We start from the raw sequence: 26,888 nt of genomic DNA, 5'->3' as shown, positions 1-26,888 counted from the left end.
TCTACTCTATCCAATGGTGTAGATGGTAAAAATCTATAAGCTTTGTTGTTTTTTTAATATTATTATTATTAAAAGATGACAGGTAATAAGAATATACCATTAAATTTTAAATCATTTAATTGGAGTTTTGAATACATCGCTTCATTTGCTTTGTAGTGCCACCCACAAACAATGTGTATGCGAAACTGAGCTTGTCAGCTTATCAAGAAATAATTTAAAACTCGATGGAAGCTTTTGATCATAACTATAAGTACTATTATTAGTTAAATAAAAGCTTATAAAATGTCTTCTTTCGCGTAGTTTGAATCCTGAAATATTACAGGAAAAAATTTACATTTACACTTATAATTTTGACGTGAGTACAAAATGTTTAACTTCGAATGTGTCAAAACATATAGATGATGGATAACTCTTAACTTAAAGATAAACCTTTGAAAGTTTTTATCAGCAAGTAAACTGGGGAGAAGATGAGTCTCATTGCGTCAAGCCTGTAAAAGAAGAGAAAATCGCTACTGCTTTTCCCTTTTTCCCTGTAAATGCTGGTATCATTAATGTTTATTCAGCCGGGCGCGACCATTGCAAAGGGCAGCGGCATGATCCGAACGCTAAAAGCGTTTTATCAAATGCACGTGCGTTGAAAATACCCCCCTTCCGTTTCAGGTGGTAGGTTTTTCTTGAGCGGGGAGGGAAGTCTTTTCCTTCTCCAGATAATGCTTATTATCCATTAAACTATATCAATATGAATTTCATTGGCCGTCTGTTAAAGACGAATAATGCCTCCTACTGCCGACTCTTCGACTTCCAGTCAACGTTCATTTGGATATAAAAAAAAGGGCTGTCGAAAAGTATATGCTAATACCCTTAAGAAAATCAGCAAAGGCGAAATTCGGAAACTAGCTCGCAGAGGAGGCGTAAAACGTATATCGGAAGGCATATATGAACTGGTAAGAAGTATTTTAAAAATTTATTTGAGCAATCTAATTCATGATTCCATTCTGTATGCAAATCATTGCAAAAGAAATACAATAAATGCATCTGATGTTGTATTTGCAATGCAAAAGAGATCCAAAACTCTTTACGGCTTTGGAGAACCACTAGAAAAGCTCCAAGGAAGAATCAACGACCCCGAAGATGATGCCGATCTGTCGGAATTTCAGGAAATTATGAATACCCTCACCGATACCGGAGAAGTTTCGGAATCTGTAACGCTGACTGTAGATTCGAGTCAAGAAACTGAAGTGGCAACAGATGCTAAAAATGTGTCAGAATTTCAGTCTATTTTAGATGACATGCCTCTTATCTTGGACTCTTTCGATTCTGATTTAACACTTTCTCCGTCTCTGCTTTGTAACACTGATGAAAATCCCTAAGGTACCACACAAGTACGTAGTTTTAAATCATTTCTTCTCGTTTAAAACTCAATTCCTGTGTCACTTAAGTTTTGCATTTGATATTTAAATGCGATTTTATATGTTCATCGGATTTGCTAATTAAGTATCACCTAATGATTTTTTTTCTTGCTTGAAAAATATAACGTGTATGTCCATTACTTTCATTTTTTTCTACGAAAATATTTAGCACAGTTTTAAAACAAAACGTCTAGTCAATTTTATAATTGATAATATATTTGTAAACTATTCACTATGTTTTATTTACAGGACCTACTAACAGAATCACTCTAAAACTGCTATCATATCGAATAAAGATTATTCGTTTATTCAACTTATTCATTCATTTACTGGACATATATTTTGTCAAAAATTTCGAATTCAAATTTCATAATTTTAAAATTTTCTGTGACTGTCTTTATTGATCTGTAATTCTATGAATCAGATCTATTAATATCAAGTTTTCCAAATACATGTATGACGTAAAGATAGTAATCGTTTAGTAAGTATTAAACATACATTGATTAGATATGTAATGTAAAATTTGGGAAAATAGATTTCAATGAGATATATAATGTAATCGTTTAACGATATACTAGTATTTAATAATATTTTAATTAGCTCAGGAGGTTCAAATTATTATTTTTTATCTTTCTTTCATGTAGCTGAGAAGAACAAATCATGTAGCATAGTTTATGAATTGTTTCTTTACAGTTTTTTATTTCTTTTATTGAAAATTAGTAATCTGAAATTCATTAGGGAGAATCTGAAGTTGACGTTAATGTTTACACGGAAATCTTTGGATGCATTTAGAGAAAAAACGGGTTTCCTCTTTTAAACAGCATTCTTAAGTCTTACTAACGCGTACAAATCTATTTGAACTTAGCAGGCTAAAATATTTTACACTAATTATACTGCTTGACTGTTAAAGCATAACTCTGCCTTAGTCGAAGTAAACAGAAGTTAACGGATTAATAGATTCTATTTTTAGAAAAGCATTTATGCATACTAAATTAGAAATGAATAGAAATATGAAAAAATGAAATATAACTGGTATAGAACTCATAATCAGTATTATGTAATTTATGTGCCTGGGGTATAGTAGATCATCTAGCAGAGAGAAACTCAGAAACCAAGGGAAAAAAAAGCATTTTGTCTGCCTCTTTTTATAGCACCTTTTCTGCCAATTCGCTTCGAAAATTGTCTTCCTTTAGGTTTTCTCTAAAACTAGGGTGCTCGCCGAAAACATCGCGGACGAATTCGTCACGGAGAAAACAACGCAAGGCGAAAACATCGGGGTACAAAATATCGCGGGAGAAAAGAAAACAAAGAGAACATCGCAATTCTAAAACATAGTGGTATAAAACATCACCGTCGAAAATAAAGCGGTTCGAAAACATCGCAGTTTTAAACGTCGTCGTCAAAAACATCGTGATCCAAAAATAAAGCACCTACAAATCATCGCATGAGGATAATATCGTAGGAATATGTTTTTCGTGCATTAAAACTTGCAAATGTACATTCGCGAGCTGGAAGCAATAAGAAATATTTTATCCTATATATTTCGCATTTTTGGATTAATTAATAACTGTTTTTTACCAGAAACGCAAGAAGGAAACGTAAGCATTCAAAACCTGGTAACGAGTAGAAAATTAATGCAATAACAGTTAACTGAATTTTTAATTCATGCACTTGACTATTAAATGTCATTATTTAATTAATTTATTTTATAAAGTTGTACTGGCTGCTTTTCATGATAAATAACCTAAAAAATGTAGAAAAAGGAAGATGACTAACTGCTTGAAGATTCAAAAATACTCTTTTACTAAAAAAGGCAGGATGGAAACTGAAGTCTTCACAACTTGAAAATGAATAGAAAAGTTATATTCTAAATATAGCAGTTAGCAAAAACTTAAATTAACCATTAAAGGCCAACTTTTAATTAATCTCTTTTACAGAGTTTTATTTGAAGTTTTTTTATGTAAAATTAGAATAAGAAGCTAAGTAACTGCATGAGGTTACCAATATCGAAACTGTATAGTTAATTATCATACAGTAAAATTATTTTCTTTCACATTTGTTTATATGATAGCCTTTTAGATATAAGGTATTTCTCCCGCCTTCTTAGCAAGCTTTCCTAGTGTAGTGGTCTGCACGCTGGGCGCGTTTTCCAGAGGTTCGTGGCTCCATTTCCGGCGAAGGCGTTGCTCATTTTTCATCTCTCCTGCTTTTAAAATGCCTAATGTCTCTACATAGTGAAATTAAGTTTTGTTTTCTTTCACTGTATCCGTCTTCTTAAAGTGTCATCAACATTTTGATGTGCAAACTACACATAAAATTTTGGATATTTGATTGGTTAATAATTTGAATCATTATAACAGACATGTCAGGGGGTAGCTATATAATAGTATTTGAGAATTGTATTTGTATTTATTGGATTATGCCAAAGCGTATTAGGACTATCTTCTCAAGGAGAGTAATGCCTTTGTAGAGAAATTTCTCCTGGCGAGCATCCGTGTATTAAAACAACTACAAAAATCTGAAGCAGCCAGTTCGTTCCATGTGTCGAACTACGCGTGTTCAGCTACTTTATTGCTCGATCGCTGATGACTATTTCAGTAAAGGAATATTAAAGGAAACTGATTCGTTTTTTCAACATTCACTTAGAAGTCTCAATTTAAAATTATATCCAAAAAATTTTCAGTTTTTTTTCTGAAGTAATCTATAATTACAGTGAGTGTAAATGAGTTAGGATTTATCTTAATATTTTAGTATCTATATTCTGCCTAAGTCTTAAATCGTCTGTTCAATTATTGCGTACAAATAAAATTCAGATTCATTAAGTGTGAAGTTTCTTTCGTTAACAAGAGTTTCTCAGCGATTAAATTTGGTAAAATCAGTAATAACTTTTAATGGAATTAAAAATTCTAGTTATTCGTATCGAAAACATTCTAAAAATAAAAACTTCGGTTCTTACCATTCTAATGAAAGCAAGGTATTTTCCAGATTTATAAACGATAATGATAATTAAATATGAAAATTTCAGTTTAATTATAAGACTGTCAAATGGATATTTAAGAAGACATCCTTAAAATTAGCAAGGACGAAAACCTGGAATCATGTAGCAACATAAAATCTTATCTCCTTAATAAAAATAATAATTTTATTAAGTATATCTCCTTAATAAAAAGTAATAGAAATTTTTAATGAAAAATTAAATATAAATAAATGATAATATAATACATTTGAAAGAAAAATAAGAGTAGAACGTTTTTTATTGTATTTAGTAAATGTTTTTTTTCGGGGGGGGCTTGGCGATTTGGCGCCGTCTCTTGTGGTCGATGGGATTTTCTGTAAGTACCGAATTTATTTTCTTAATTAAAAAAATGCTCTTTTTTTTTAAGAAAAAGAATAAAAAATTAAAAAATTTCTTTTTTTTAAAGAGGAAACCTAAATTACGTCTTGTGATCTCTTTGGTACTTTTATATTTTAGCCGCTAACATTAAAAAGTACCGGCGCCTCTTCGATTAATCGCCGAAGCTGATACCCAGCCCTAAAAGCCTTCCGCAGACGATATACTAATTACTCCAGTCAACAATTATTTCTCACTGTTTCTTACAGCATTTTATAGATTACAGCTGTTCTGCTCCAAAGTAAATAAAGCCATTCTTTTAGTTATAGCCGGGAACCACAGAACCGATTTCTACAAAGAATACTGCCTCCCCCCGAAGTTTTCAATACTGTATCTCCAAACGCTTTGATCACTGATATATAAATACATTTCATGATTTTTCCTATACTCTGTTACGAGGTAAAAGGCCCTTTTTCTTGGAAGAATGCAGAAAATTCGCTATTACCTCAAGCCATACATTTGTGTGGTGCCAGTGCAGAGGAAACTAAAACTTTTTCGAAACTCTTTAGAGCAGGAATTGCAAAAACTATATGTACGAGAAAAAGGGTAAGAAAGTTTATGCAAAAATAAAAGTGTAACTTCGTTATATTTTACTTTTCTTTGTAAAGTTTTTGCTACTTTCCTCAGTTTTCTGCTTGGTGGTTCCCCCTCCTCCGCACATCGCTAATCTGGTCATTTTATTTGACGGTGAACGTTATAGCCAAAAGCACCACTTAGCATAGAAGTGAAGCGCTTCAGGCTATTACAACAACAGAGCTTTACGTCTCGTAATTTTCTTGAGAAATTTCAGGCTTTATTTAGCTAACGGACTGTATCAATACAACTAATCGACAAATATGTGTGTGTACCATTATCGCATCACATGGCTTTTATAGTACGAATCCGAATCTTAACAAGTTGTTTCAAGTCACTGCTTCATTAATCGATAATGTCTCAGTCTTCTCAGAAATCCAACCAAGTTCGAAGTGAAACAAAGAAAGGTAGCAGAAAAACCTATTCCAGTTGTCTTTCAAAAATCAGCAAGTACAGTATACGCAGATTAGCTCGCCGTGGTGGCGTCAAGCGTATATCGGGGACAATATATGACGAGACAAGAGTTATTTTGAAATCTTTTTTAAAAAGTTTGATTAGAGATTCTATTTGCTATGCAGAATACTGTAAGAGGAAAACGGTCTTTGCTTCCGATGTCGTCTTAGCATTACGTCGTCATGGAAAAATTCTTTATGGTTTCTCGGACCCAATGGAACGATTACATGAAAGAATAAATGATCCAGAAGAAAACAACGATCTTCGAGAGCAGGAAATAAGTCGCTCTGACATCGTGAATCGTTCAAATACGTTAGTGGCCGTTCCTCCTTCCGTTTGAACCCCGATTTCGGATAGCTAAAGATGACGCAAAACTGATGTAAGTAGTCCTATGATGTAACTTTCGAAACACCCATCATGAACAGTTAAATGTATGTTAAAAACTTTACAAAATTGTTCTTGAAAAAAATTAAATTGCTCGTTCTAAATATCGAAAATTTTTGTGGTGATTCAGAATGCTGCAAGAATCAGTGTCCTAATGAAAATACTTGAAATCAAAATTAGTTTATATGAATGATTAAACTGTAAATAAATGGATCAAAGTTTTTGAAGTTCATGCTTATTTTAGCTCGTGTCTTTAGCCGGCTCTTTTTTAAAAAAATCAGATTGTATCGTTTTAGCTATTTCTCCACCTTTCTTAGGCTTTCAGTGTAATAAACTTCAGTTTTGGAATAAAATGATTAAAAGGAAGGAATACGTAAATAACGTATATGCATTTCTCGGTTTAATCCTAGTATCCGGTGCACACGGGATTTGGCTACTTTTGGCGACTTTATGATGAGCAGTAAAAACGGGACATATACGATGAGTAGTTAACGGGTCATTCAAAAAAAATATGTAGTTAAACATACTATGTATATAGTATATATACTATGTGTGTATATACATATACTATGTGTGTATAGTATATATATAGACGTTCTTTGGATCATTTTTAGTGTTGGCGATAATTTTCAAAGTCGCGCCAAGGCTGCACCGTATACTAGGATTTTACCCATTTCTCTTCTTAGGATTACAAGAATATGAATTTTTGGCTGTTTCTTTGAAAATAAAATTTCTTTTCAAACAGTTTTTTTCATTAATTTTACATAGCTTATTTTTCGCAATTTAATTGGGACTGTTTTTGTTGTTGTGAAACAAGCGCCAAATAATTTTCACTAAGAAGATACATACGTTAAATTGATATACTTCCAACATGCTTTCATCATCGTTTTATTTTAGCCATGGTAAGAATTTAAGAAATACTTTTCTTAGATTAATTATTCTCGTACACACCAAAGAAAGTACACACTTAAATTTTTTGGTGATATACTGACTCTGAAAATAAGAGCAAGTTAGAAGAGATAAGTTTATTTTAACAGTAGGTAGCGTTGGGAAATACATCTTTCTGTATAAAATTATTTGCCGCACAACGGAAAATAATCTTAAGCCCAATTATTGTAATTGCACAACATAGAACAACTTAGCATAGTTAAATCCTTTTCTCGTAAAATTCAAATTATGATGATATATTTCGTAAGAAACGTTTGGACGTCATTTCTTTAACATGTGAAAATTAATAAAATAAATAAATGTAAAATGATTTATTTCTTCTATGGATTTTTGCAAAATACATCTTAATATGAGTTAAGAAAAGGACTTGTTGAAAGAAAACTTATTGGCCTTTATTTAAGATTACGCTTGAAAAGCCTTTCTTTTACGGATATTTGTTTATTTCTTTAAATGATTTTGGCAAAGTACACGAAGTGTTATTATTTTTTAAAATAAATACATTTTCTCCCCTTTCTATCAATGGATCATAAGTTTCCCGAGGAAATACCTGCTTATTGACGAGAGTTGATGGAAAACTTATGCGAGATAATGAATTATTATGCATGCTCTGTTAACTTTTTTATAAAATGTTTTCAGAATCTTTCTGAGTAAGCTGATTCATCCAATTATCAAATGCTCGTTATATGTGTGACCCCTTTCCAAATTTAAAATTCGATTAGACAACAAATTGTATAATTGGTGAAGCAACGTATGATATTTTTTAAACTCCAACTATCATAAAGATTGTAGTTTTCCTTTCATCACCTATATTAAGTTTTTGAAATACAACTATAGCAATTTACTTCAGAAGTTGATCTAGAATAGGTATTCAGTGTTCTATAGCAACGAAACGAAATTCGACTGCATTAATTAAATTACAAGAAATCGCATGAAGGTTATATATCTAGAAGAGAGATACTTCCGTATAGGATATTTCAGAGGGTACTGGCTCTTATTGATGTTACACATGGAAAAAAACAACGAAACCACCATAAAATTACCCTATTGATCAGGATTTGAACATAAAACAATTTACTAATGTTCAATAGTTTTATGACTCAACCGCTAGTGGGTAACAAAGAGACTGAAACGCAATTTCTGATTCAATTAAACTCTCTTCAAGAATACTTTCAAAACCTAGTACGTTTTATAAATAATCATAAACAAAGTTCTGCAATTTGAGATTTTACAGGCAAATTAGATTTAAATTTTTATTAATGGACTTATTTATCGCAAAACTTTCTTTCAATCCTTTTCCTATAAATTCTGCAAATTAGATCATGCATTTTAGATTTCTTCTGACTCGTTACATTCTTCTATAAGCTTTTCTTTGTCCTCTGTTACCTGAATAAATAAATCGCTTGAACTTTCCCCTCACGAGTTTCTTTCGATATTTTGAAACTTGTTGCAGCAGCTGCCTTCATTTACTCACTATACGGTAGTTGCGTCTGGAATACATGATAACCGTTTACAAATAAAGACCGGAGTTTTACCCTTTTTCTCAGAACTTCTGGGGTAATGTTAAACATTTAAAACTTCTGTCATGTGTGAAACAATTTACAAAAAAAAAAAAAAAAAAAAAAAAAAAAAGCAGAAAATAAACCTTTATTATAAAATATTAGGTACATGTATTTTGCAACAATGACTCCATTTTCGAAATTAAATGCTAACAGGCTTCTGTATCATCTATACAATTTGCTACTATTTTTTCAGATACCAGATACAGATTAAAGATAATTATTATGTACTAAATACGGTGAAACGTAACCTTTCAAACTTTCCGTAGTCATGTATGTAATATATGATGATAAAAAACCTTTTCATTGGCAGCTTTCAACTTAAATGACAATTTAATTTACCCTTCTGGAATGGACAAGATTTGTAAAGCAGGCACAAAAGTCAGCTAAATTTTTTGTGCTGTTTCAAGAAAATTCGATTTCTTTTAAGCATTTCAAAACCAATCCCATATAAAAATTCGCTATAGAATCTTAGGTAAAACATAAATAAGGTTAATCAGTTTGTTAGTTTTACAGTTACTTTTTCATTTAAAGGGCCAGATAGTTAGTTTCAGCAAATGCTCCATGTTAGATACCTAAACTATGCTTGATATACTTCTGTAATATAAGTTAATAGAAAACAGTAATTATCCTTGATATGAAAATTAACTTAACAGCATAACTGTATATATATATTTTTACATTTCAAGAAAGAAATATGCTTGCAAGACATCAAGGGGATTATTTTTCCAATTGAGATTTCATAACGTTTAGCCTCCCTCTTTCCGTGCAAAATTACTTTAAACTGTGTGATTAGACTTCGAAGAACTTTTGATTAATTATATAAACACTTATATTATATGTATACAATGAGTGGTTCTGCGATTCTAGCACAAGAACAATAATTAAAACTATAATTAAATTTGAAATCATCACTTTGAATTATTTAAATTAAAGTTATAATGTTAAGCTGTGCAATATTATTTAAACATATAACTAAGCGTAGAAAATAATGCGCAGAAGTTATGTATATCTTTTCCATTTTTTTTAAACTGTGACTTTTCTGCTTGCATGCATGGTTCCTCTGAAAATGCCAAAACAATATTGACCAGTTTTAGAAATCTTACGAGAGTACGAAATGACAGCCTATTCATAAAATAATGAGTTATAAAGATATTAATCTTTCAAATGTGTTATAATTTTGGCATATTTGAAAAGTACCTGATCCCTTAATTATGACATATTCTGTATGATTAATTAAAATAGTTTTCATCAACATTTATTTATACATCTCGTTCCAAGCCTCTTCATTCTAATCTTAAAAAACAAAACAAGTTCTTTAAAGGCATTAACATTTTCAATCATCTGATCAATGCTGAATCATTGTTAAAGGCATTCTCCGATAGGAATGGTCCCAAATATCGATAAAATTAAATTGGACGTTTAATCTGCTGATTAAACGTCCAAGAACTAAACGTTGCATAGCAATATCGCATGTCTCATTTTGTTCATCTTTCGCACAGTTTATCGAGACGTGTACTGAAGTTTTTTCTTGAAATAACCAGATGCCATGTCTGTCTACCAGTTCTGGCTATTACATAAATGACAATCTATGCGTTCATTTTTTCATAATGGCCTTTTCTATAATGGTATAATGACATCTTAGGACAAAAGGAGAGGTAATGCAGAACCATAATTTTCCTAAGGCATACTGGGTACATATTTTGTTTTCTAATGTATTTAACAGAATATTACTGTGGTACAGAAGTCTAAAATTAGAGCGTGGAATATCGAGTTTTGGTTGGATCGTAGCAGAGCCCACACCCTTGGTGCGCCCACGTACTATATGGCGCGTATCGATGTGTACATGGACAAAGTCAAGGGAGTGTGCAATGCCACATTTGTGCAATTCAGGGATGTTTTTTTAAGTGAAAATAGGTCGATGTGTACATCGATACCGAGTTTGTGCAATTTTTTTGACTTTTTCTTTTCAAGTTGGCGATTTTGAGAAATGCGCGATGCAGTGGGTGATTCTGCACTCTCCCAGTTTGTGGCCAAGGGCGGAGGGCTCTCGTAGGATTATACCAGAGTTTTTAATAGCTCATATTACATTTTAGAATTCTGTTTTTGTATTTCTAAGTTTAGGATAATATGGTTTGACGAGACTGGTTCCGAATTAAACAAATTATGCTATTTCAGAAAATTTTAAGGTTTTATCCATCGCTATCAACTCGTCATGTTAAAACAGGACTGTATTCTATCTAGTACCTAACTATTGGTAAACAGAAATTAGCCGTAGTCATAATATTATAAACTTTTTATTCATATTTGATTGAATGTTTAATTTTCTGGGAACTCCTTTTGTAAGGATATTTTGCTAAAATTAAACTCTTTTGATGTTCCTGACACCTTATGTTTTTGAATTATTGTAGGTTACCGTATTTGACGGCATATAAGAAGCACTTTGTGTCCTAAGTTTGGTCTCAAAAAAGTTATCTGCGTCTTATACGTGAAGGACACAGGTTAACTTTCAATACTGAATGCTATTTTTAGCCCGGATAAAGGTCTAGACACACATAACTTTTTCTTCATCTACATGCGTGTGACCTTCTAAATAAGGGTACGCCTTATATGCCGTCAAATACGGTATATATCGTTTCTGCAAAACTTAGCACCCACTGATCAGTTGGTAATCTTACTAGCAAAGTTAGAAATAACATTACGTTAGGATCCGAAACATGGTGTATTTGGTGTATTTAATTATGGCAAAGCACACGAGGGCTATCTGCCTAAAGGGAGGGATGCCTTTCGTGGAGGACTTTCTAAGGGAAACTGGCTCGTATACACGTTACACATGGGGAAAACCACGAAAACGCCCATGCAGCCAGCCCGTCCGCGGGATTCGAACCTCAGACCGAACTACCAGTGTTCAGCGTCTTTACCGCTCGGCCGCTGTCCGAAACATGGTATGGACACCTTTAACACTTTCATAACATTTCTATCCAAAAGTGCTTTTCAAGAAATTATCTACTTCAGGGCTTCTTAAATTTTTTTCAGTCGCGAGCCCTTTCTATCAATGAGATTTTTTTCGCGACCACAGGATCCCATAATTTTTACGAAAATTTTCTGGGAGCCCATAAACATTGCGCAAATCCGACACACGCGTGAGTAAAACTGTCAATTTTTTTCACTTGTAATATACTATTGCAGTTGTATGTCATTAGTTTTAATTAAAATTTTTATGACATAGAACAATATGAAAATTTTAAATCCGTAACAGAAGAAATGCCAGTTTCACGTGCAAAGCAAATAAAATGAACGTCTATATTATAAAACGAATGCGTCGAAACGTTTTCCTTTTTTCTTGGTCTATATTGTCATATCTTTATCTATTTTCAGATAAATTAGGTAAAAATATTTGGTAATTGTAAAATTATTATATATATTATAAAGAAATATCAAAACTGCTAAAATTTTTGGCGACCCCTTACTTGCTTGGCATAGGAAACTGTCGTTAAAATATGTAATAAAAGCAAGTTTGGCAATGAAGTCAGGCTTATGCAAATCTGCTATGATTATGCAGGCCCGACCAAACTATGATCCTTAATCCGCATGCGGAACGTACAGCACGCTAGAATATTTCTTAAAGAAGTTTACTTTTTGTGCCTTTTAATGCTTTGTTAAGTAAAATGAAATTTCAATTCAATGCATTTTGAATTTATCTAGCTTGTAAACCATTTATAATTTCTAGGTTTGTGCAAATTCCGAATTTCATAGATCGTAGATCATTCTTCACTAATAAGTAATTCATTAGCAAAATTTGAACACTGATAATCCGCTGAACACTGATAATTTGATGTGAGTTCAAATCCCAGAAAAGGGTTCTTCGTTTTCCCCATCTGTAACGTGTATACGAGCCAGTTTCCTTAGAAAGTCCTCCACGAATGCGTCCCTTTCTGTGAGGTAGATAGTCCTCGAGTACTTTGCCATACTTAAAATAAACCAAACCAAACCCAGCGAATGGGACGGTTTCGTGGAAACTTTCGCGATTTTGCCCATGTGTAACAGGAGAACGAGCCAATTTTTCTTAAAAAATCCTCCAAGAAGGCATTTATCCCCTTTATGCAAACAGCGCTCGTATGCCTTACCATATGGGGGCCCACCAGCGGCCGAGCGGTAAAGTCGCTGAACACTGGTAGTTCGGTCCGAGGTTCGAATCCTGCGAACGGGCTGGCTGCATGGGAGTTTTCGTGGTTTTCCCCATGTGTAACGTGTATACGAGCCAGTTTCCCTTAGAAAGTCCTCCACGAAAGGCATCCCTCCCCTTAGGCAGATAGCCCTAGTGTGCTTTGCCATAATTAAATACACCACACACACCTTACCATATGGGAATTCATATGGTAAGGTGGCCAAGATTCGGTGGTTTTCGAAAACTGAAACTTTGGCGATATTTCGCAATCCGTTTTTAAAAGAAATTGAATATACACTAGAAAGAAGTACATGGATTATAGATATGCACTGTGCCACTGATTTAGGAGGGTAGTTACGTATTACCAAATCTACCTTGGCGCAGTTTGGTGATATATTGCGGAAGAAAAAGAATGATGGCTTATAATTGGGAAGAGTTATCGCACACGTATATAGTATTCGCGTATTTTACCTTTCCGTTAGTTAGTTATTCCAAAAATCATTCAATAAACGCACAGTTCAACATTTTTTTTATTGCATTTTAAGTTCTTGTTTTCGTTAGGGCAAAATATTGTACTTCTATAGAAATTTTATCTCAGTTATTTTTACTGCAAACAAATACCATAAACGCACATATTAAAATTCATTTTAAGATAATACGTATAACAGTTTGTCTAACTGTTGAAACTTTAAATGCGACAAAATGAACGCTTACGAAAAAGCAGCATGGCTTGTTAAATTGCTTACCCTTGCAGTTTAATGCATGCTTGCGATGAATTACACGTTAGCTGCCTATGATAAGCACTTATGTGTTTTCTACAGAAATGGTTAGCTTGTATTACTTTGCTTACTTTGCACAGGCAACGACGTAGTTTGTATTTCCTTGTGCTCATCCTGAGGTTCGAATCCCACGAACGGGCTGGCTGCATGGGTGTTTTCGTGGTTTTCCCCATGTGTAACGTGTAAACGAGCCAGTTTCCCTTAGAAAGTCCTCCACGAAGGCATGCCTCCCCTTAGGCAGATAGCCCTTTGTCGTAATTAAATACACCACCACACCACCTTGTGCTCATCCTTGCTATCCCTATGAGAAGATCATTAGCGTATCAGGAAGCTTTGTATATTCTGATCTCGCGAACTGTGTAAGGGCTAAATTAGAGATTAAGTTCCACAATGTGGGCCCTAAACAGCAGCCCTGAGGATATCTCTTTATGAATTTCTTACCCACTGTGCTGTTGTCTAACGTGGGCTGCATCCTGTAATTTTGTGAATAGCTTACAATTATTTCTAGAGTAATCCCAGTGCATTTGATAGTAAAGAAGCCGTTGATCATATCCTAACGTAATGTATATTTAGGCTTGTTATTGTCTGCTGGTTGATTCTTTTGTTACGTGCAATCATTTACATTAGCTCATTTAAAGTAGCTTAAAGCTACTGCCCCAGAATGAAAATTTCAAAAGAAGCTCTTTAACATATTTTTAAAGTTTACCTGCGTCACGATAACACGCCTCTTTCGAGAACTTTTCCCACGGCTGTAAACAAAAAATGAACCAGTACTTCTTAGTTGTATAGCTCACCAGCGGAAGCTGTAAAATCACTGAACACTGGTAGTTCCGTCCTGGGTTCGATTTCAGAAGAACGGGTTGGCTGCATGGGCGTTTTCGTGGTTTTCCACAAGTGTAACTTGTATAGAGTTATTTTCTCTTGTAAAGTCCTCCATGAAGGCATCCCTCCCCTTACTCAGATAGCCCTAGAATGCTTTGTCTTATCAACTAAACCAAACCAATCGTAGTTATAAAAGGATTTTTATTTCATTTCAAAACATAGCAAATTCTACTATCTCAAATGTCGTGAGGAAAGTGTCTTCTCTTCCAGCAGATTTTGTTTTTGGTTTATTTGACTATGGCAAAGCCCTCCACGGCTCTCTCTCTAAGAAGAAGAATGCCTTCGTGGAGAACTTTCTATGGGAAGCTGGCTCGTATCGATGTTATACATGGGAAAACCACGAAGATACCCATGCAGCCAGTTCGTTTACCTAGAATCGAACCTAAGTCAAATTATTAGTGCTCCGTAAGTTTGCCGCTCGACCGCTGGTGGAGCTTATTTTTCACCAAGTGTCCGTTTCCTCCCCTGAAGCACAAAGAGCTGTGAAGATTTCAAATCACAGGAATATATCAAATTTGTTTCTACGTTCTAACAAAGAAGTTTCCATTAGCCTTTTAAGACAAACCCTCTGCAATAAACTCATAAATGCATTTGGAGAAACTGCACCTGTTAATGCATACCTTAAGGGAAGGGGAGAAAACAACATCGCAATTCCGGCCGTTTCGGTTGGTTGTGGTCGTTTGAATGAAAAAGCGTCTCAGTATTTCGATCATTAAAGGGTTAAAATGGTTCGAGGAAAGGCTAATCGCTTTTTTTTAATTAATGTAAGTCATGCGGAGGCAGAGATAAATTTCGGAGATTAATGCGTTTGATATCTGATGCGAGTTTTAATACTGAGAGAAACTGTCAAACAGGATATGCCTGAGATAAAAAAAAAAAAAAAAAAATATTTAATTGATCTGCTGGGTACCAGTAGGTTATTGGCGGGATATCGTCGCGTGATGGCTACAGTACTATTGGTTAATAAACAAGACTCCAGTATTTTTATAAATTATGCTTAGTAATTTTAAACAGCTATACTCGTATATTTCTACAAATTCTTTTGGATAATATCTGTCATAAGTTTTAACTGTTCTATTAAATTTAATGCTCTTGCCTTTTGTTTTAATGACATGTTAATCTAAAATTGCAGAACTATTTTAATGCGAGATTAAGCACTTACTTACGAAATTTAGATTAAAAAAAAGACATCTATGCACATTTTAAAAAGTCATCTTCGCAATAAAAACAACTTAATGACAATAACATCGAAAACAGAAATAGCAGAAATAATCTTCTTGATGTAAATTTAAATTAAACTTATATACTAAATTAAATAATATTTAAAAAGCATAAAGTTAATAATTCAGAAAGGATTTATCGTTGCTTTCCTTAAAAAATTGAAAATATTATTTCTTAATTCTTTTATTATATAAAATGTTTTAGTTTGATCGCGCTCGGAAAGATTAAGAAATGATCGTCCTGATGTATTTTGAATGCCGATGTTAGTTTATACTCCAAAACTGCTGCTTACTTTTATATCGTTGTCAGGAATCGGCAGAAGGACTTTTAAGATTTTTTTTAACATTCGAAGCCAGAAGAATGAGTAAAGTCTCTGACACTCATCCGCTAAATGCGTCCGACTCCATGCATAGGTGACCTAGGCAGCAACTTAGGCCGTAGATGTATCAGACAGCGCCATCCAAGTTGCTCTAAAATGTGAAAAATAAATAAAAGTATATTTTGTTTTGAATCGTTGATGTTTAATTCATAGGAAACGGCAACTTAATCTAATTCCCTGGGTTTTGCAAGAAGGTAAAGCTTTGTCTGCATATAAATATATGATACGTTATTCTTCATGCAAAATATAAAAAAATAACAAATTTTGAATTGTGACATTTTTCTCCCCAACTATCGAAATGTATTTCCGTTATCACAAAGTTCAAATTTCATCCTTTTAGTACTTCAAATTCCATATGCCGCTAATTGTCGACATTATCGAGTCTTTTCCTCGAAGTGTTTCAACTCTTCAAGATAACGGACTTACGGATGTCTGATAATAAAAAAGTGTGTATCAAAATCCCGGGTACGGTACGCTGCTTGGAAGAGGACATTTGAAAGATGAAGGATAAATAAAGCTCTGCGCACGCGTATCAAAACGAAAGCAGGGGTTTATTGTTATAATGAGGCGACACATTTCTGCAACCGTCTAAAGCTCAAAAATAAACTGACGAATTCAGATTGCATTAAATAGCTAAATATATCGATTTTTATATTCTCAGCGTAGTCTTTACAAATCGAAAAACAAGTATCCATTGCCAAATCATCGTTAATTTAATGACACAACATATTTATTTTAATCTTAAAAACTCAAATTGATTTTATTACTCTTACTCTCTTACTTTTATTACTCAAATTCATTTATTACTTTGTTCTTACTGTATAATGATGTTTGAAATAGTAACGTATTTTTTCAGTAACGTATTTTTTCATTAATAATTAAAACACCTTGGTTACAACAGAAGTGGAAATCATGTGCTATCGCAAAATCAGTGCGTATGTTTTATGTGCGTATGTAAATATCCGGTATATCAGTGCGTATGAAAATATTCGGTCTGTTTGGGATAGTTCGAATTTCAGAGCAATGTCTTGGTTCAGACGATGTACCGGAAAATATCATGGAGTCTGTAATTGTTCTTGCATTTTCAAATAGTTTTTGGCATCTGTTAGTGTCATTACAGATGATCTTTCGGGGTATATTCAGTGATCAAATAATCGCTCGTTCGAGGAAATTCGTAATGCCACTAAAACTAAAATAATCGGATGTGGCTACCACAAGTTTTCCTTTTACGACACGTTAAATTATGCCCATTTTGCTGCAATTCATTTAATTTCTGTAAATTATTTTAAGCTAATTAACCGATCTCTTAAGGCAAGCTGAAAATGGCATCAAAAATTTAAATATTTTGAAATTAAATATCCTGGAGCTCAAGCATCTGAATATTTTATTTATTTTTATAACGAGCATAAATATTTCCCAAATATAAGTATATGAGCTTGAAGAGTGAATTAAAAATTATATTTCATTATTTGTTGAAAAGTAATTTATTCTTTAACTTGACATTGCATAAACAGGAATATTTTCGTCATTTAGAACACTTATGTACTTCTATATGAAGTAGGAACTATATGACTACAATTAACGATTGCGAAAAAAAATGCCGAAAAAAGACTTTTAAGCTGGGTACGCGGGTTCGGATCATAATAAGAAAGGGAGATGCCCAACAAGATGTTATAGTAGTCCCATATACAAAATTTCAACGTTCTACGTCTAATCTTCCTTGAGTTACGCGAGATGTTTATATACAAATGGGCAGTTGTTGTGAAAACATTTTTCATTCCTACACCAACAGCATTTCGTACTTAAGAAATGAACAGTGCATTTAAATTAACTACAAATTTATAAAAAACTGTATTTTTAAAATTGTGAAATTTTACAGTTTTTTATAGTATTTACTTATTATGCTATCGATCGTGAAACTCGCCAAGCAGAGCGATTTAGCGCAGTTATAGATAAGCGCCACGTAACAAAACATTCACGACATCTGCGCTTTCGTTTGATGAACCCTGATAACATTCACGACATCTGCGACATGTTTTGTTTTTATAAATAAAGATATAAATTTATTGTTTTACTATATATTTGCCTTGCATCTTGAGGAAAAAAAACATTAAAAACTTGAGACCTGCCTTCAGCATAATAGTAAATAGCGGATCATTTTCAACGTTGTGGAATTCTATCATCCAAAAATAAGATATGGTCAAGTTAATAAACACGATATGGTCAGCTGAATATAGCCTACAAAGTACTCACTAATATATATATACACTAACAGATTGTAATTGTAGCTATCCACGGAAAGTTTGTATACAGAGATTTAAACAGAGCTTCCCGTAAAATCGCAGAGACTAACAGTATAGTAGAAATCAACGAAATCTTTTCTAAGAAGGTAAAAAACGAAGTGTTCGAATACTTATTATTTATGAATATCCGAGACGTTTTCAAATCTCTGGCCTTTCATGCCCAACTTAACATTCGGAAAGATGAAAAAACAGCTGACGCTAAGTAGGCAAAATATGGCCATTGATTTATTACTGCAATTGAATGCTTAATCAATATATTGTTGTACACACAATGTTCTACGGGGTCTCCCATTAAAGAAGCCATTGCTCAAAATCAAAACGTTCCTTCCTAACACTCGTTTTCCTGCTTCTTAATCTAAATGCACCCCCTTGTAGGACCAATTTATGGTGGTCAAGTCCTTTGTAATCGAAAAATGCAATCGACCACCACCTTTGATCTCGATATCCGCGTTTTCTTGCGGATATGGGAGAAGACTGTCCTTTTCATTTGCACCTTGTCATTTGCACCTTGTCATTTTGTATCTGTGTCGTAATTAATGACGCAGGTTTTATCTCGAGCTCTTATACACTTTAAGAAATTTCTATCCTTCTTGCAGTAGTGAGCAATTCTTATTTTCTGTCTTTTTGCTGTTCTATCAAAATCTGAGGCACAGATAGAGCACAAACTTTACTCATTTTCAGCTTTTAATTAAAATTTGCTAAATCTCTCTTTGATTAATCCAAGCTTGTTTTAAAATTCTGAATTGTTACACGTCTATCTGCTTTTACCAAAGAACGAATTCTAAACACTTTCCTCATTCTTTGAAGTTGAAATGCGCCCTATTTTGGGTTCATCTTCAACGCTTTTGCGCCCGCATTTAAAGCGGTTGTGCCACTCATTTTAAAGCAAATGTTTTTGTACAATGTCTTCTCGGTAAATAAAAAATGTCTCCTGAGTTTTGAGATGGCCAGTGATAAAATAACAGTTTAAACTAGCTTTAGCAAAAGTTAAGAAATCACTCTTTCTAAACATGCATTGATTCTATCAATTTTTTATTTTATCATTTGGTATTTTAATTTGTCTGGTTACTTTATTTGCACACCTTGTATTTCATAAATCTCTATAAATGTTGTGCTTTCTGGAACATTTATCTGTCCAGGAAATGAAGACTCATTTTCATCCATGAGACTTCTGAGACTCTTATGTGATTTATGATGTATGCATTATACTATGTATGCAGAGATTAATAAGCATTGAATATGTGTTTTATCATAATGTTCCGTTATGTGGTATTCAATGTCTACATTTTTGACGTAGAAATATAGAAAGTGAATGTGTATTACAAGTTTCAGCTTTCATGTACTTAAGTATAATTTCATAATCCTAAGTATAGGCGTATATATAGTACGTGAATTTAATATAATATATATTTAATACATTATTCTATGTTCAGTATGTATAATATAATATACGAATGCATACAAAATGTTAATGACTTACAACAGATGAAAAAGACATTTTATGAGGATCACGAAGCGCGGTTTTCAGAACTATTTAGAAAATTTGTTAGCTGCTACATCAAGTCTGGAACGCAACTGATCCAACATTTAAAAGTTTTTTGCTAAAGAAGTAACAAAGCGTGATACCTACATTAAAAAAATCTGATGTATACACCACATGACGTCCTTGTACGGAATATTAAATTATACGCATTCTTTCTTGCATTTCATTTAAACTTATTGGATTGAATTAAATCTACTTCGCCGACAGCCCATAAACCACAATAGAATAAATGCATTCTTTAAAATTCACTTTGTTTACCATAGCGACACTCTGGCGCTAGGTTCACTTAACAGTATTATATTTCGTTCATATTATAACTCAGAATGCTCAAAATTTATATCATTTAAAGAATAGAATTATCTAATCGTTGCCACATGAAATTAAGCAAACAAAACAAAAAAGAAACAGTTTTTTACAGACGATTGAGTATTTCTCATTCAATTAATTCAGTTCTCACTTCGCGAGAAGGCAAAAATACATAAAAACTCAAAATAGCTATATTAAAAATTACGAAGCAAATCTTAAACACTTGAAAATTTCCTCGAAAAAATTCCAGAAAGGATTAAGCATGATTTCATTCGCAATAATAAATGAAGGCGTTATCTTTGTTGTTGCGAAGCTACGTTTTTCTAGATTGGCAACAAATCCACTAGTCTGCTGTTTCAAATGTAAACGATCAATAGCCGCCATAAAAAAGGCTTAGCGGCACTTAAACAACTTTAAAATTGTTAATAATTCTAAAAATATTGCATACACATTTACTAAAGGCATAAAACCCTTAACCGGAAGATAAAAACAACATAATTCAATCATTTTTAAAGCAAAAAATGTACAATTTACAAAATATATGAGTAAAGAAACTGAGATCACTGAGCCGGGTAACAGAGTGGATATATATATAAATATATTTATATACGTTTGGTGCGGCCGATTGCAACCAAAATACGAGGTGCACATCTACATGTTATAGCAGTCCTATATACAAAATTTCAACGTTCTGAGGCTACTCGTTTTTGAGTTATGCGAGATACGTACGTACGTACGTATGTACATACGTTCATACAGACGCCACGAAAAATTCTCTTCAAAATTCATTTTAAAGCAGTTTTATAATTTTTTTGAAGTAAAAGAGTATTTTATTCTGTCCTTACGTACAAATATCACGCAAAAACATCGTTAAATTGCATTCGATTGCAGTCAAAATGGATATTTTCGTTGAAATATGCTGCCTGAAACTTTTCGCGATTACGATACTTCCTTTTTACTTCGTACAAGGAAGTAAAAAAGCAGGAGAAGAAAGATAAATTATATATACAAACAAAACAAGAGTTTTTCATTTTTCGCATTTGATGTCGTATTCGTGAGCTACTAAAGAGACTTCATCTTTTAGAATAAGAGTTTTAGTTTTGATTTAGGGTAGAGCACTTTTAATTTCTTCCTTGATGAAATCTTCATCTATATCAAAGTAATGATTTTTAATCCTTTCAGATATTTCAGTTTTGAAATTATTGCTCTTCAAGTTTCGATATCTTCGTGTTTTCACATCCAGTTTAATTTTATCAGATATGTTTGTACATTCAGTAAGTAAACTACCTTTTCTTATTCTTCTGAATTTTACGCGCCATCTTGTATGTCTGCTTAATTGAACTAAGCGCCTTCTCTGGTTAATTGTCTGGCCTTGTCTGGTTAATTAAACCTTGTCTGGTTAATTGAACTAAGCGCTTACTTATTAGCCTTTTGAAATGCATCAAGTGCTGTAACCTTTCCTTCGTTTTTTTTTTTTTTAATTTTTTTAATTCATGATTTGAAACTTTTTAAGTGAAAGCGTCCAGTAGCAGAAAAAAAAAAATATTTGTATTATTTTTGAAAGTATGTTTTGAACTAAGTTGCACTATCAGTATACTGATTAGTGCTTCTGCCTACTGTATTGTTGAGTTCTTGTTCGAATCCCGGAGAAACGTATAATGTCTATGTGCAGCATGCAGGTTCTCAAAATTCATGGCGTGTGCAGTCCGTCAAAACTGAGAGATGGAACTTCTCTCGCGGATGTTAAACCGGTCGCCCCAGTAGTGCACCTTGGGCAAATTTTTAGCAGATGAATTGACTAAAGGACAACGGGTATTGGCTGTTATCGGCGATTGCATTAAGTTGCATGTGTCCGGCTATTTGAAACAAAAATCAACAATATTTTGAAGCAAAACAAAATTAAGTATTTCATGCAAATAATTCTACTGCCTCTAACTATACAGCCAGACGTAAATCTTTTATAAAATCTACTACCGGCTGTAACAGTTTTTTGTATTTATTTCCAGTTACAATGGATTTATAGACGGTACCAAATATCTATCGACTATAAATCTATTTTAATGGTCGTGAAGATTTCATAAAAAAGCAAAAATTCATTCACGCTATTAAAAGACGAGAACTAGCCTATAAAGCACAAGATTGAATTTTGCACAAGAAATCGCTATTTCATGTTGGAAATAGAAAGGCTAAAAATATAAAATAAAAATAAAAAGAATAAAAATTTTATAATATTTAACTTCGATAGGTCTCAGTCTTGAGTTTCTGCCTTATGTCGTTTAATAGTTTGTTACCTATGGGCTCAAATCAACAAAAGCCAATCTTACATGGCTGGGATGCTGGAAACATTTTATATGCTAGAATACAGAATTTAAAGATTTTTCCAGTATCAAAATAATATCTTTATCGAAATGAATCTTTACTACCTTCCGTCTAAATTTCAGCTGCGATATTATTGAATTCCCTGACTTTATTTTCGTGCATGAAATTCTTTCACGCTATCCAAGTAGCTCAACTGATTATTGCTACACCGCTATTCAGTGGGTATGCTAAAAACGTCAACATACATTCATAATATTTTAATTTATGCATACCATTAAAAATTCAATTTTTGCTTCTTTCTTCTGTTGAGCGTGTGTCTGGCAACAATGTTCTCGCTTTTAACCTTTGATCTCTTCTTTCTTTTTCTATAGGGTCCTACATGATCTTCCCAACATGATGCTGGATTTAGACTGGCTTGCGGATCTGGAAGTCCTGCTCAAAAGATCATTTGCAGTACTCCAATGTTCCGATATACAAATACTAAGGCACAAAGGGTGCAAATACTAGGCCATACGGTTTTCAAAATCTGGCAGAGTATTGTCTTTGGAAGTGTTCTGTGCTACGTATTGTTTGATGCAGAAGATTTTTTGTTAAAGTTTTTATCATCCATTTCGAATATATCTAATTTTTAAATTCTGTACGTGTACGCATAAATTATTGTAAATATTTTTATGGAGTACTATTTTTCAAAAAACAGCCAAAAAATTAATATTTGAAACAAACACATAAGTTTTTATTTTGCTGCATTATAATTCGCAACTAATATAGATTTTGTTCTACTTTAAAGCATCAATGAGTAGTTTGTACTTGCTTTAAAGGAATATATAATTCTTTTTCATTAAATATGATAATTAGAAATATTACCTAAATAAGATTTTTTCATGCATATTCGAACACCAAAGCAAACTGAATGAAATAAATAAAATTTGAATGGAGTTGGGGAGATAAGGTTACACAGCTGAATACATTAAACGCAATCACGAGACAGTTTTATAAATGATTTTCGAATTACTAATTACTAATACAAATACTAGGGAAACAGGACTAAATAATTTCAAATAGCTTCACTCATCACATCTAAATCTCTTCATTTCATCTCCAAAACTTTGCATATATATATAAAAACATATATATATATAATATTTACATACATATATAAAAACATATATATATATAATATTTACATACATATAAAAACACGTTTCCAAAGAATTCGGATAGCCGATCGATTGCATTATCTGTGCTCGGATAAGTCCTCTTATAAAGAAATTATACAGTATTTAGAGGAAAATCAGAAAAGGCGCACTTACTATTTTCCCTGGTAAATTCTGGGTGGATTCATAGCCTTTAGTATCAATTTTAAGTTTCAGGCTATAAGAAATCTTGAAATATTTTCCTTGCAGTCTTAGGGCTGTCATTAATGCTTAGACGTCTACTTTGTTATCTGCTCAAAATGTGTGAAATATTTCCGTAAATGTCGATGATTTAATGTTGTGTTCCGCTTTTTGCCAATGATAGCCCTTTCAAAATTATTACTCTAAAACATCCCAAGGAAATTTTTCTGTCATTTACTAGAACATTAATAGTGGAACTACAAACTTCTATATATTTTAGTTAGCCTGGACATTATAACCGCTACTTCTTTCTTTTATAAACTTCTGTGGAAGATTTTTGTCCATACTCTAGTTTCTGATAACTTTAATTTTATCGCATTAAAAGTTTTTCTGTAATCTGTAGTTACTTTGTTGAACACTTTTACTTTTGTATTAAATCTTTATTTGGGTCGCAACATTTCATTTACTGTTGTTGGACCCACCAGCGACCGAGCGGTAAAGTCGCTGAACACTGGTAGTTCGGTCCGAGGTTCGAATCCTGCCAACGGGCTGGCTGCATGTGTGTTTTCGTGGTTTTCCCCATGTGTAACGTGTATACGAGCCAGTTTCCCTTAGAAAGTCCTCCACGAAGCATCCCTCCCCTTAGGCAGATAGCCGTAGTGTGCTTTGCCATAATTAAATACACACACACATACACACATTTACTGTTGCTAATAACATTTTACATAGGTAACATTTTCTTTTACTCTTGAAATTTTTTATCCACTACAGTTCAAAAGTAATAGTTTGATGGAACATATACCACTTCATTTATATCAGTGATAGCTTTAGTTGTGAGTTCTTCAGTAGTAGTTCTCGCTTGTTCACCGCTAACAGTTACGAACATATTATGGAATTCATTTTAGCTATGAATCCATTTTCCTTGTAATGGGCTTTTAGAGGACATTTTATTTTTTATATATTTATGATTCGTATCTAATGTTATAATAAAGATTATAAAGACATTTTGTCCAATTAAAGTACAGGCCATGTTGACGAAGTTTTATAATGCGCTCTTCCTGATCAGCAGTCGCTTTTGAGGACTTTCGATTAATAGTACTTTAAATGCCCTAAGGACATTATACCCATAAGGATACTATGCGCTTGGCAAATATCTGTTCATCGTTAGGAATTAAAAGCTGGACTAGGCCGTCGCAGCGGCTTCCCTATTACCATGCCAGCTAGGCGGCAGCTAACATTCTTCACTGTCATACCCCTTCAGTATCTGGATTGGCAGTTATAGTTGCCACTGTGTATGCATCTTTTTCAGCTATAGCTTACATGTCCGGTAGTTTCACCAGTCACTCTTATACTATTCATGTTTTAATGTCTCTGCCTCTACCATGTCAGAGTCTTCTTTCTGTCTATTAACAGAACAATGGAAACTGCATGTTGCTCCCGTTGTTTCCCGTAGTTTCCCCCAGACGCAGGATAATCGATTCCGCTCTTGATTGATGTCTTATCTAAATTTCTCACTTTTGTAAAAGGCTGGTCAATGGTTGAAGAAAAATTCAGATGACAACACTTGGCAGCTAAGCTGTAATTCTGTATAGTTAATGGAAGTTGTGAAAATCATTTAATCGCATGAAGTTATTTTCTTCCAGAAATAAAGAAGTCAAAAATACTTTTTGCCGGGAAATAAAAAAATATATTGATTTTTTGATATGGGAATATCATTTTATTAAATGCTTTTTGTTGTGTCGATCTCACTTTTCTGACAGTCACGTCAGTACAAGCCCACGAAATTCACCGGGGCAAGGAGTGCAAGATTGCGCCTGTCGTTGGCAAGAGCCTTGAGCACTATACAATTTCAGTTCCGCCCCCTAATTTTGACGCACAGCAACCCGAGGGGGGACGGGTACGAGGGTCTTCCCCTCCTTCCCTACCCACAACCTCTCGAGAAGACTTTCGCCTCACCACATATTTAGAGTGCACCAATGCTGCACAGACACTATACATTTACAAACATTCGTGCCTTCTTCGGTATTTAAACCCGAACCCGGGTATGACAGTCAGCGTAGCTAACCACTATCCCCATGGGGTGGCTGAATGCTTTGGAAGAATTGATTAAAAATTTATTGTCAGCCTATGCTTCCGTATTTTGATATTATCTCTGTTTGGTCTTGTGAGAAACGTATATCGATGTGTTGTAACTTACAGCAGGATAGTCATGTTTTGCAGTATTGTTCACTGCGAGCGAAAGTACCTGGTACATTTAATCGTAGCGGGTGAACAAAGCTTAGAATTGGTAAATTAAACTGACTGGCATGTTATAGATTTTCATCATTAACGCTGAAGTTGTATTTGTATTAAAAGCAAACCTTCATCTGATCACTACTGCTGAAACTTTTGTTATCCTGCTGTGTCATTTATTTTAATTTAGTAATATATAGTTTATGAATGTAACAGAGTATCAATAAAGTTTCAGCGGCAGTAAAATGGCAATAAGATGAAATACTTATTCATTAATACGCAGCTTTTGTTGATAATATTAATATTATTTTGAAATATAATATAGAACTTTATAAAGATTAGTAATTTGTAAGTTTTTATGTTCTAAATAAAAGCAGACTTAATAAAGGAATTCTCTAAATGCACTTTTTACACTTTTATGCACTGCATTTTTTTTACACTTTTTATGCACTGAAACTAATGTGTAATAGTAAAAAAATTCTGAAATGATATATGCGTAGCAGTTTACAGCGTTTATTTCCAATTTTTGATCTTAATTAAGCTGTAAATTTATTAGAAGGAAGCAAATAATAAAAAAATAGATATGTTTGTATACTTCTTGATGAATCACATGTTTCATTCTTAGAATTCGAATTTTTGTTACATTCACATATCAGGTTTCGTTTGTTATAAAATTTAATAAAGCATTTCTCTAAAGACCGCGAAAGA

At 33.3% G+C, this 26,888-nt stretch overlaps 1 protein-coding gene across 2 annotated transcripts; it reads left to right on the top strand.

Moving 5' to 3' along the window:
- The first annotated feature begins 539 nt into the window (after positions 1-539).
- On the top strand, positions 540-26,584 carry LOC118192285 (histone H4-like). 2 transcript variants are annotated; one of them, XM_085818452.1, is made up of 2 exons: positions 540-944; positions 22,986-26,584. In XM_085818452.1, exons 1-2 carry the CDS (start codon positions 774-776, stop codon positions 22,995-22,997), a joined length of 183 nt encoding a protein of 60 aa, XP_085674578.1. In that variant the 5' UTR covers positions 540-773; the 3' UTR covers positions 22,998-26,584. The 2 variants fall into 2 exon arrangements, with proteins under 2 accessions (XP_085674578.1, XP_085674577.1); XM_085818451.1 differs by having other exon boundaries at positions 550-1,382.
- The last annotated feature ends 304 nt before the right edge of the window (positions 26,585-26,888 follow it).

Source organism: Stegodyphus dumicola, chromosome 6 (genome assembly GCF_044657685.1).
Source record: "Stegodyphus dumicola isolate Sdum_Otavi_A_Nest chromosome 6, ASM4465768v1".
NCBI classification, from domain to species: Eukaryota; Metazoa; Arthropoda; class Arachnida; order Araneae; family Eresidae; genus Stegodyphus; species Stegodyphus dumicola.
This window is presented reverse-complemented; position numbering and strand designations above follow the sequence as displayed.

Bases quoted from the DNA above. Each gene is read 5' to 3' on its own strand.
- LOC118192285 (XM_085818451.1), top strand. From the start codon at position 774: ATGCCTCCTACTGCCGACTCTTCGACTTCCAGTCAACGTTCATTTGGA.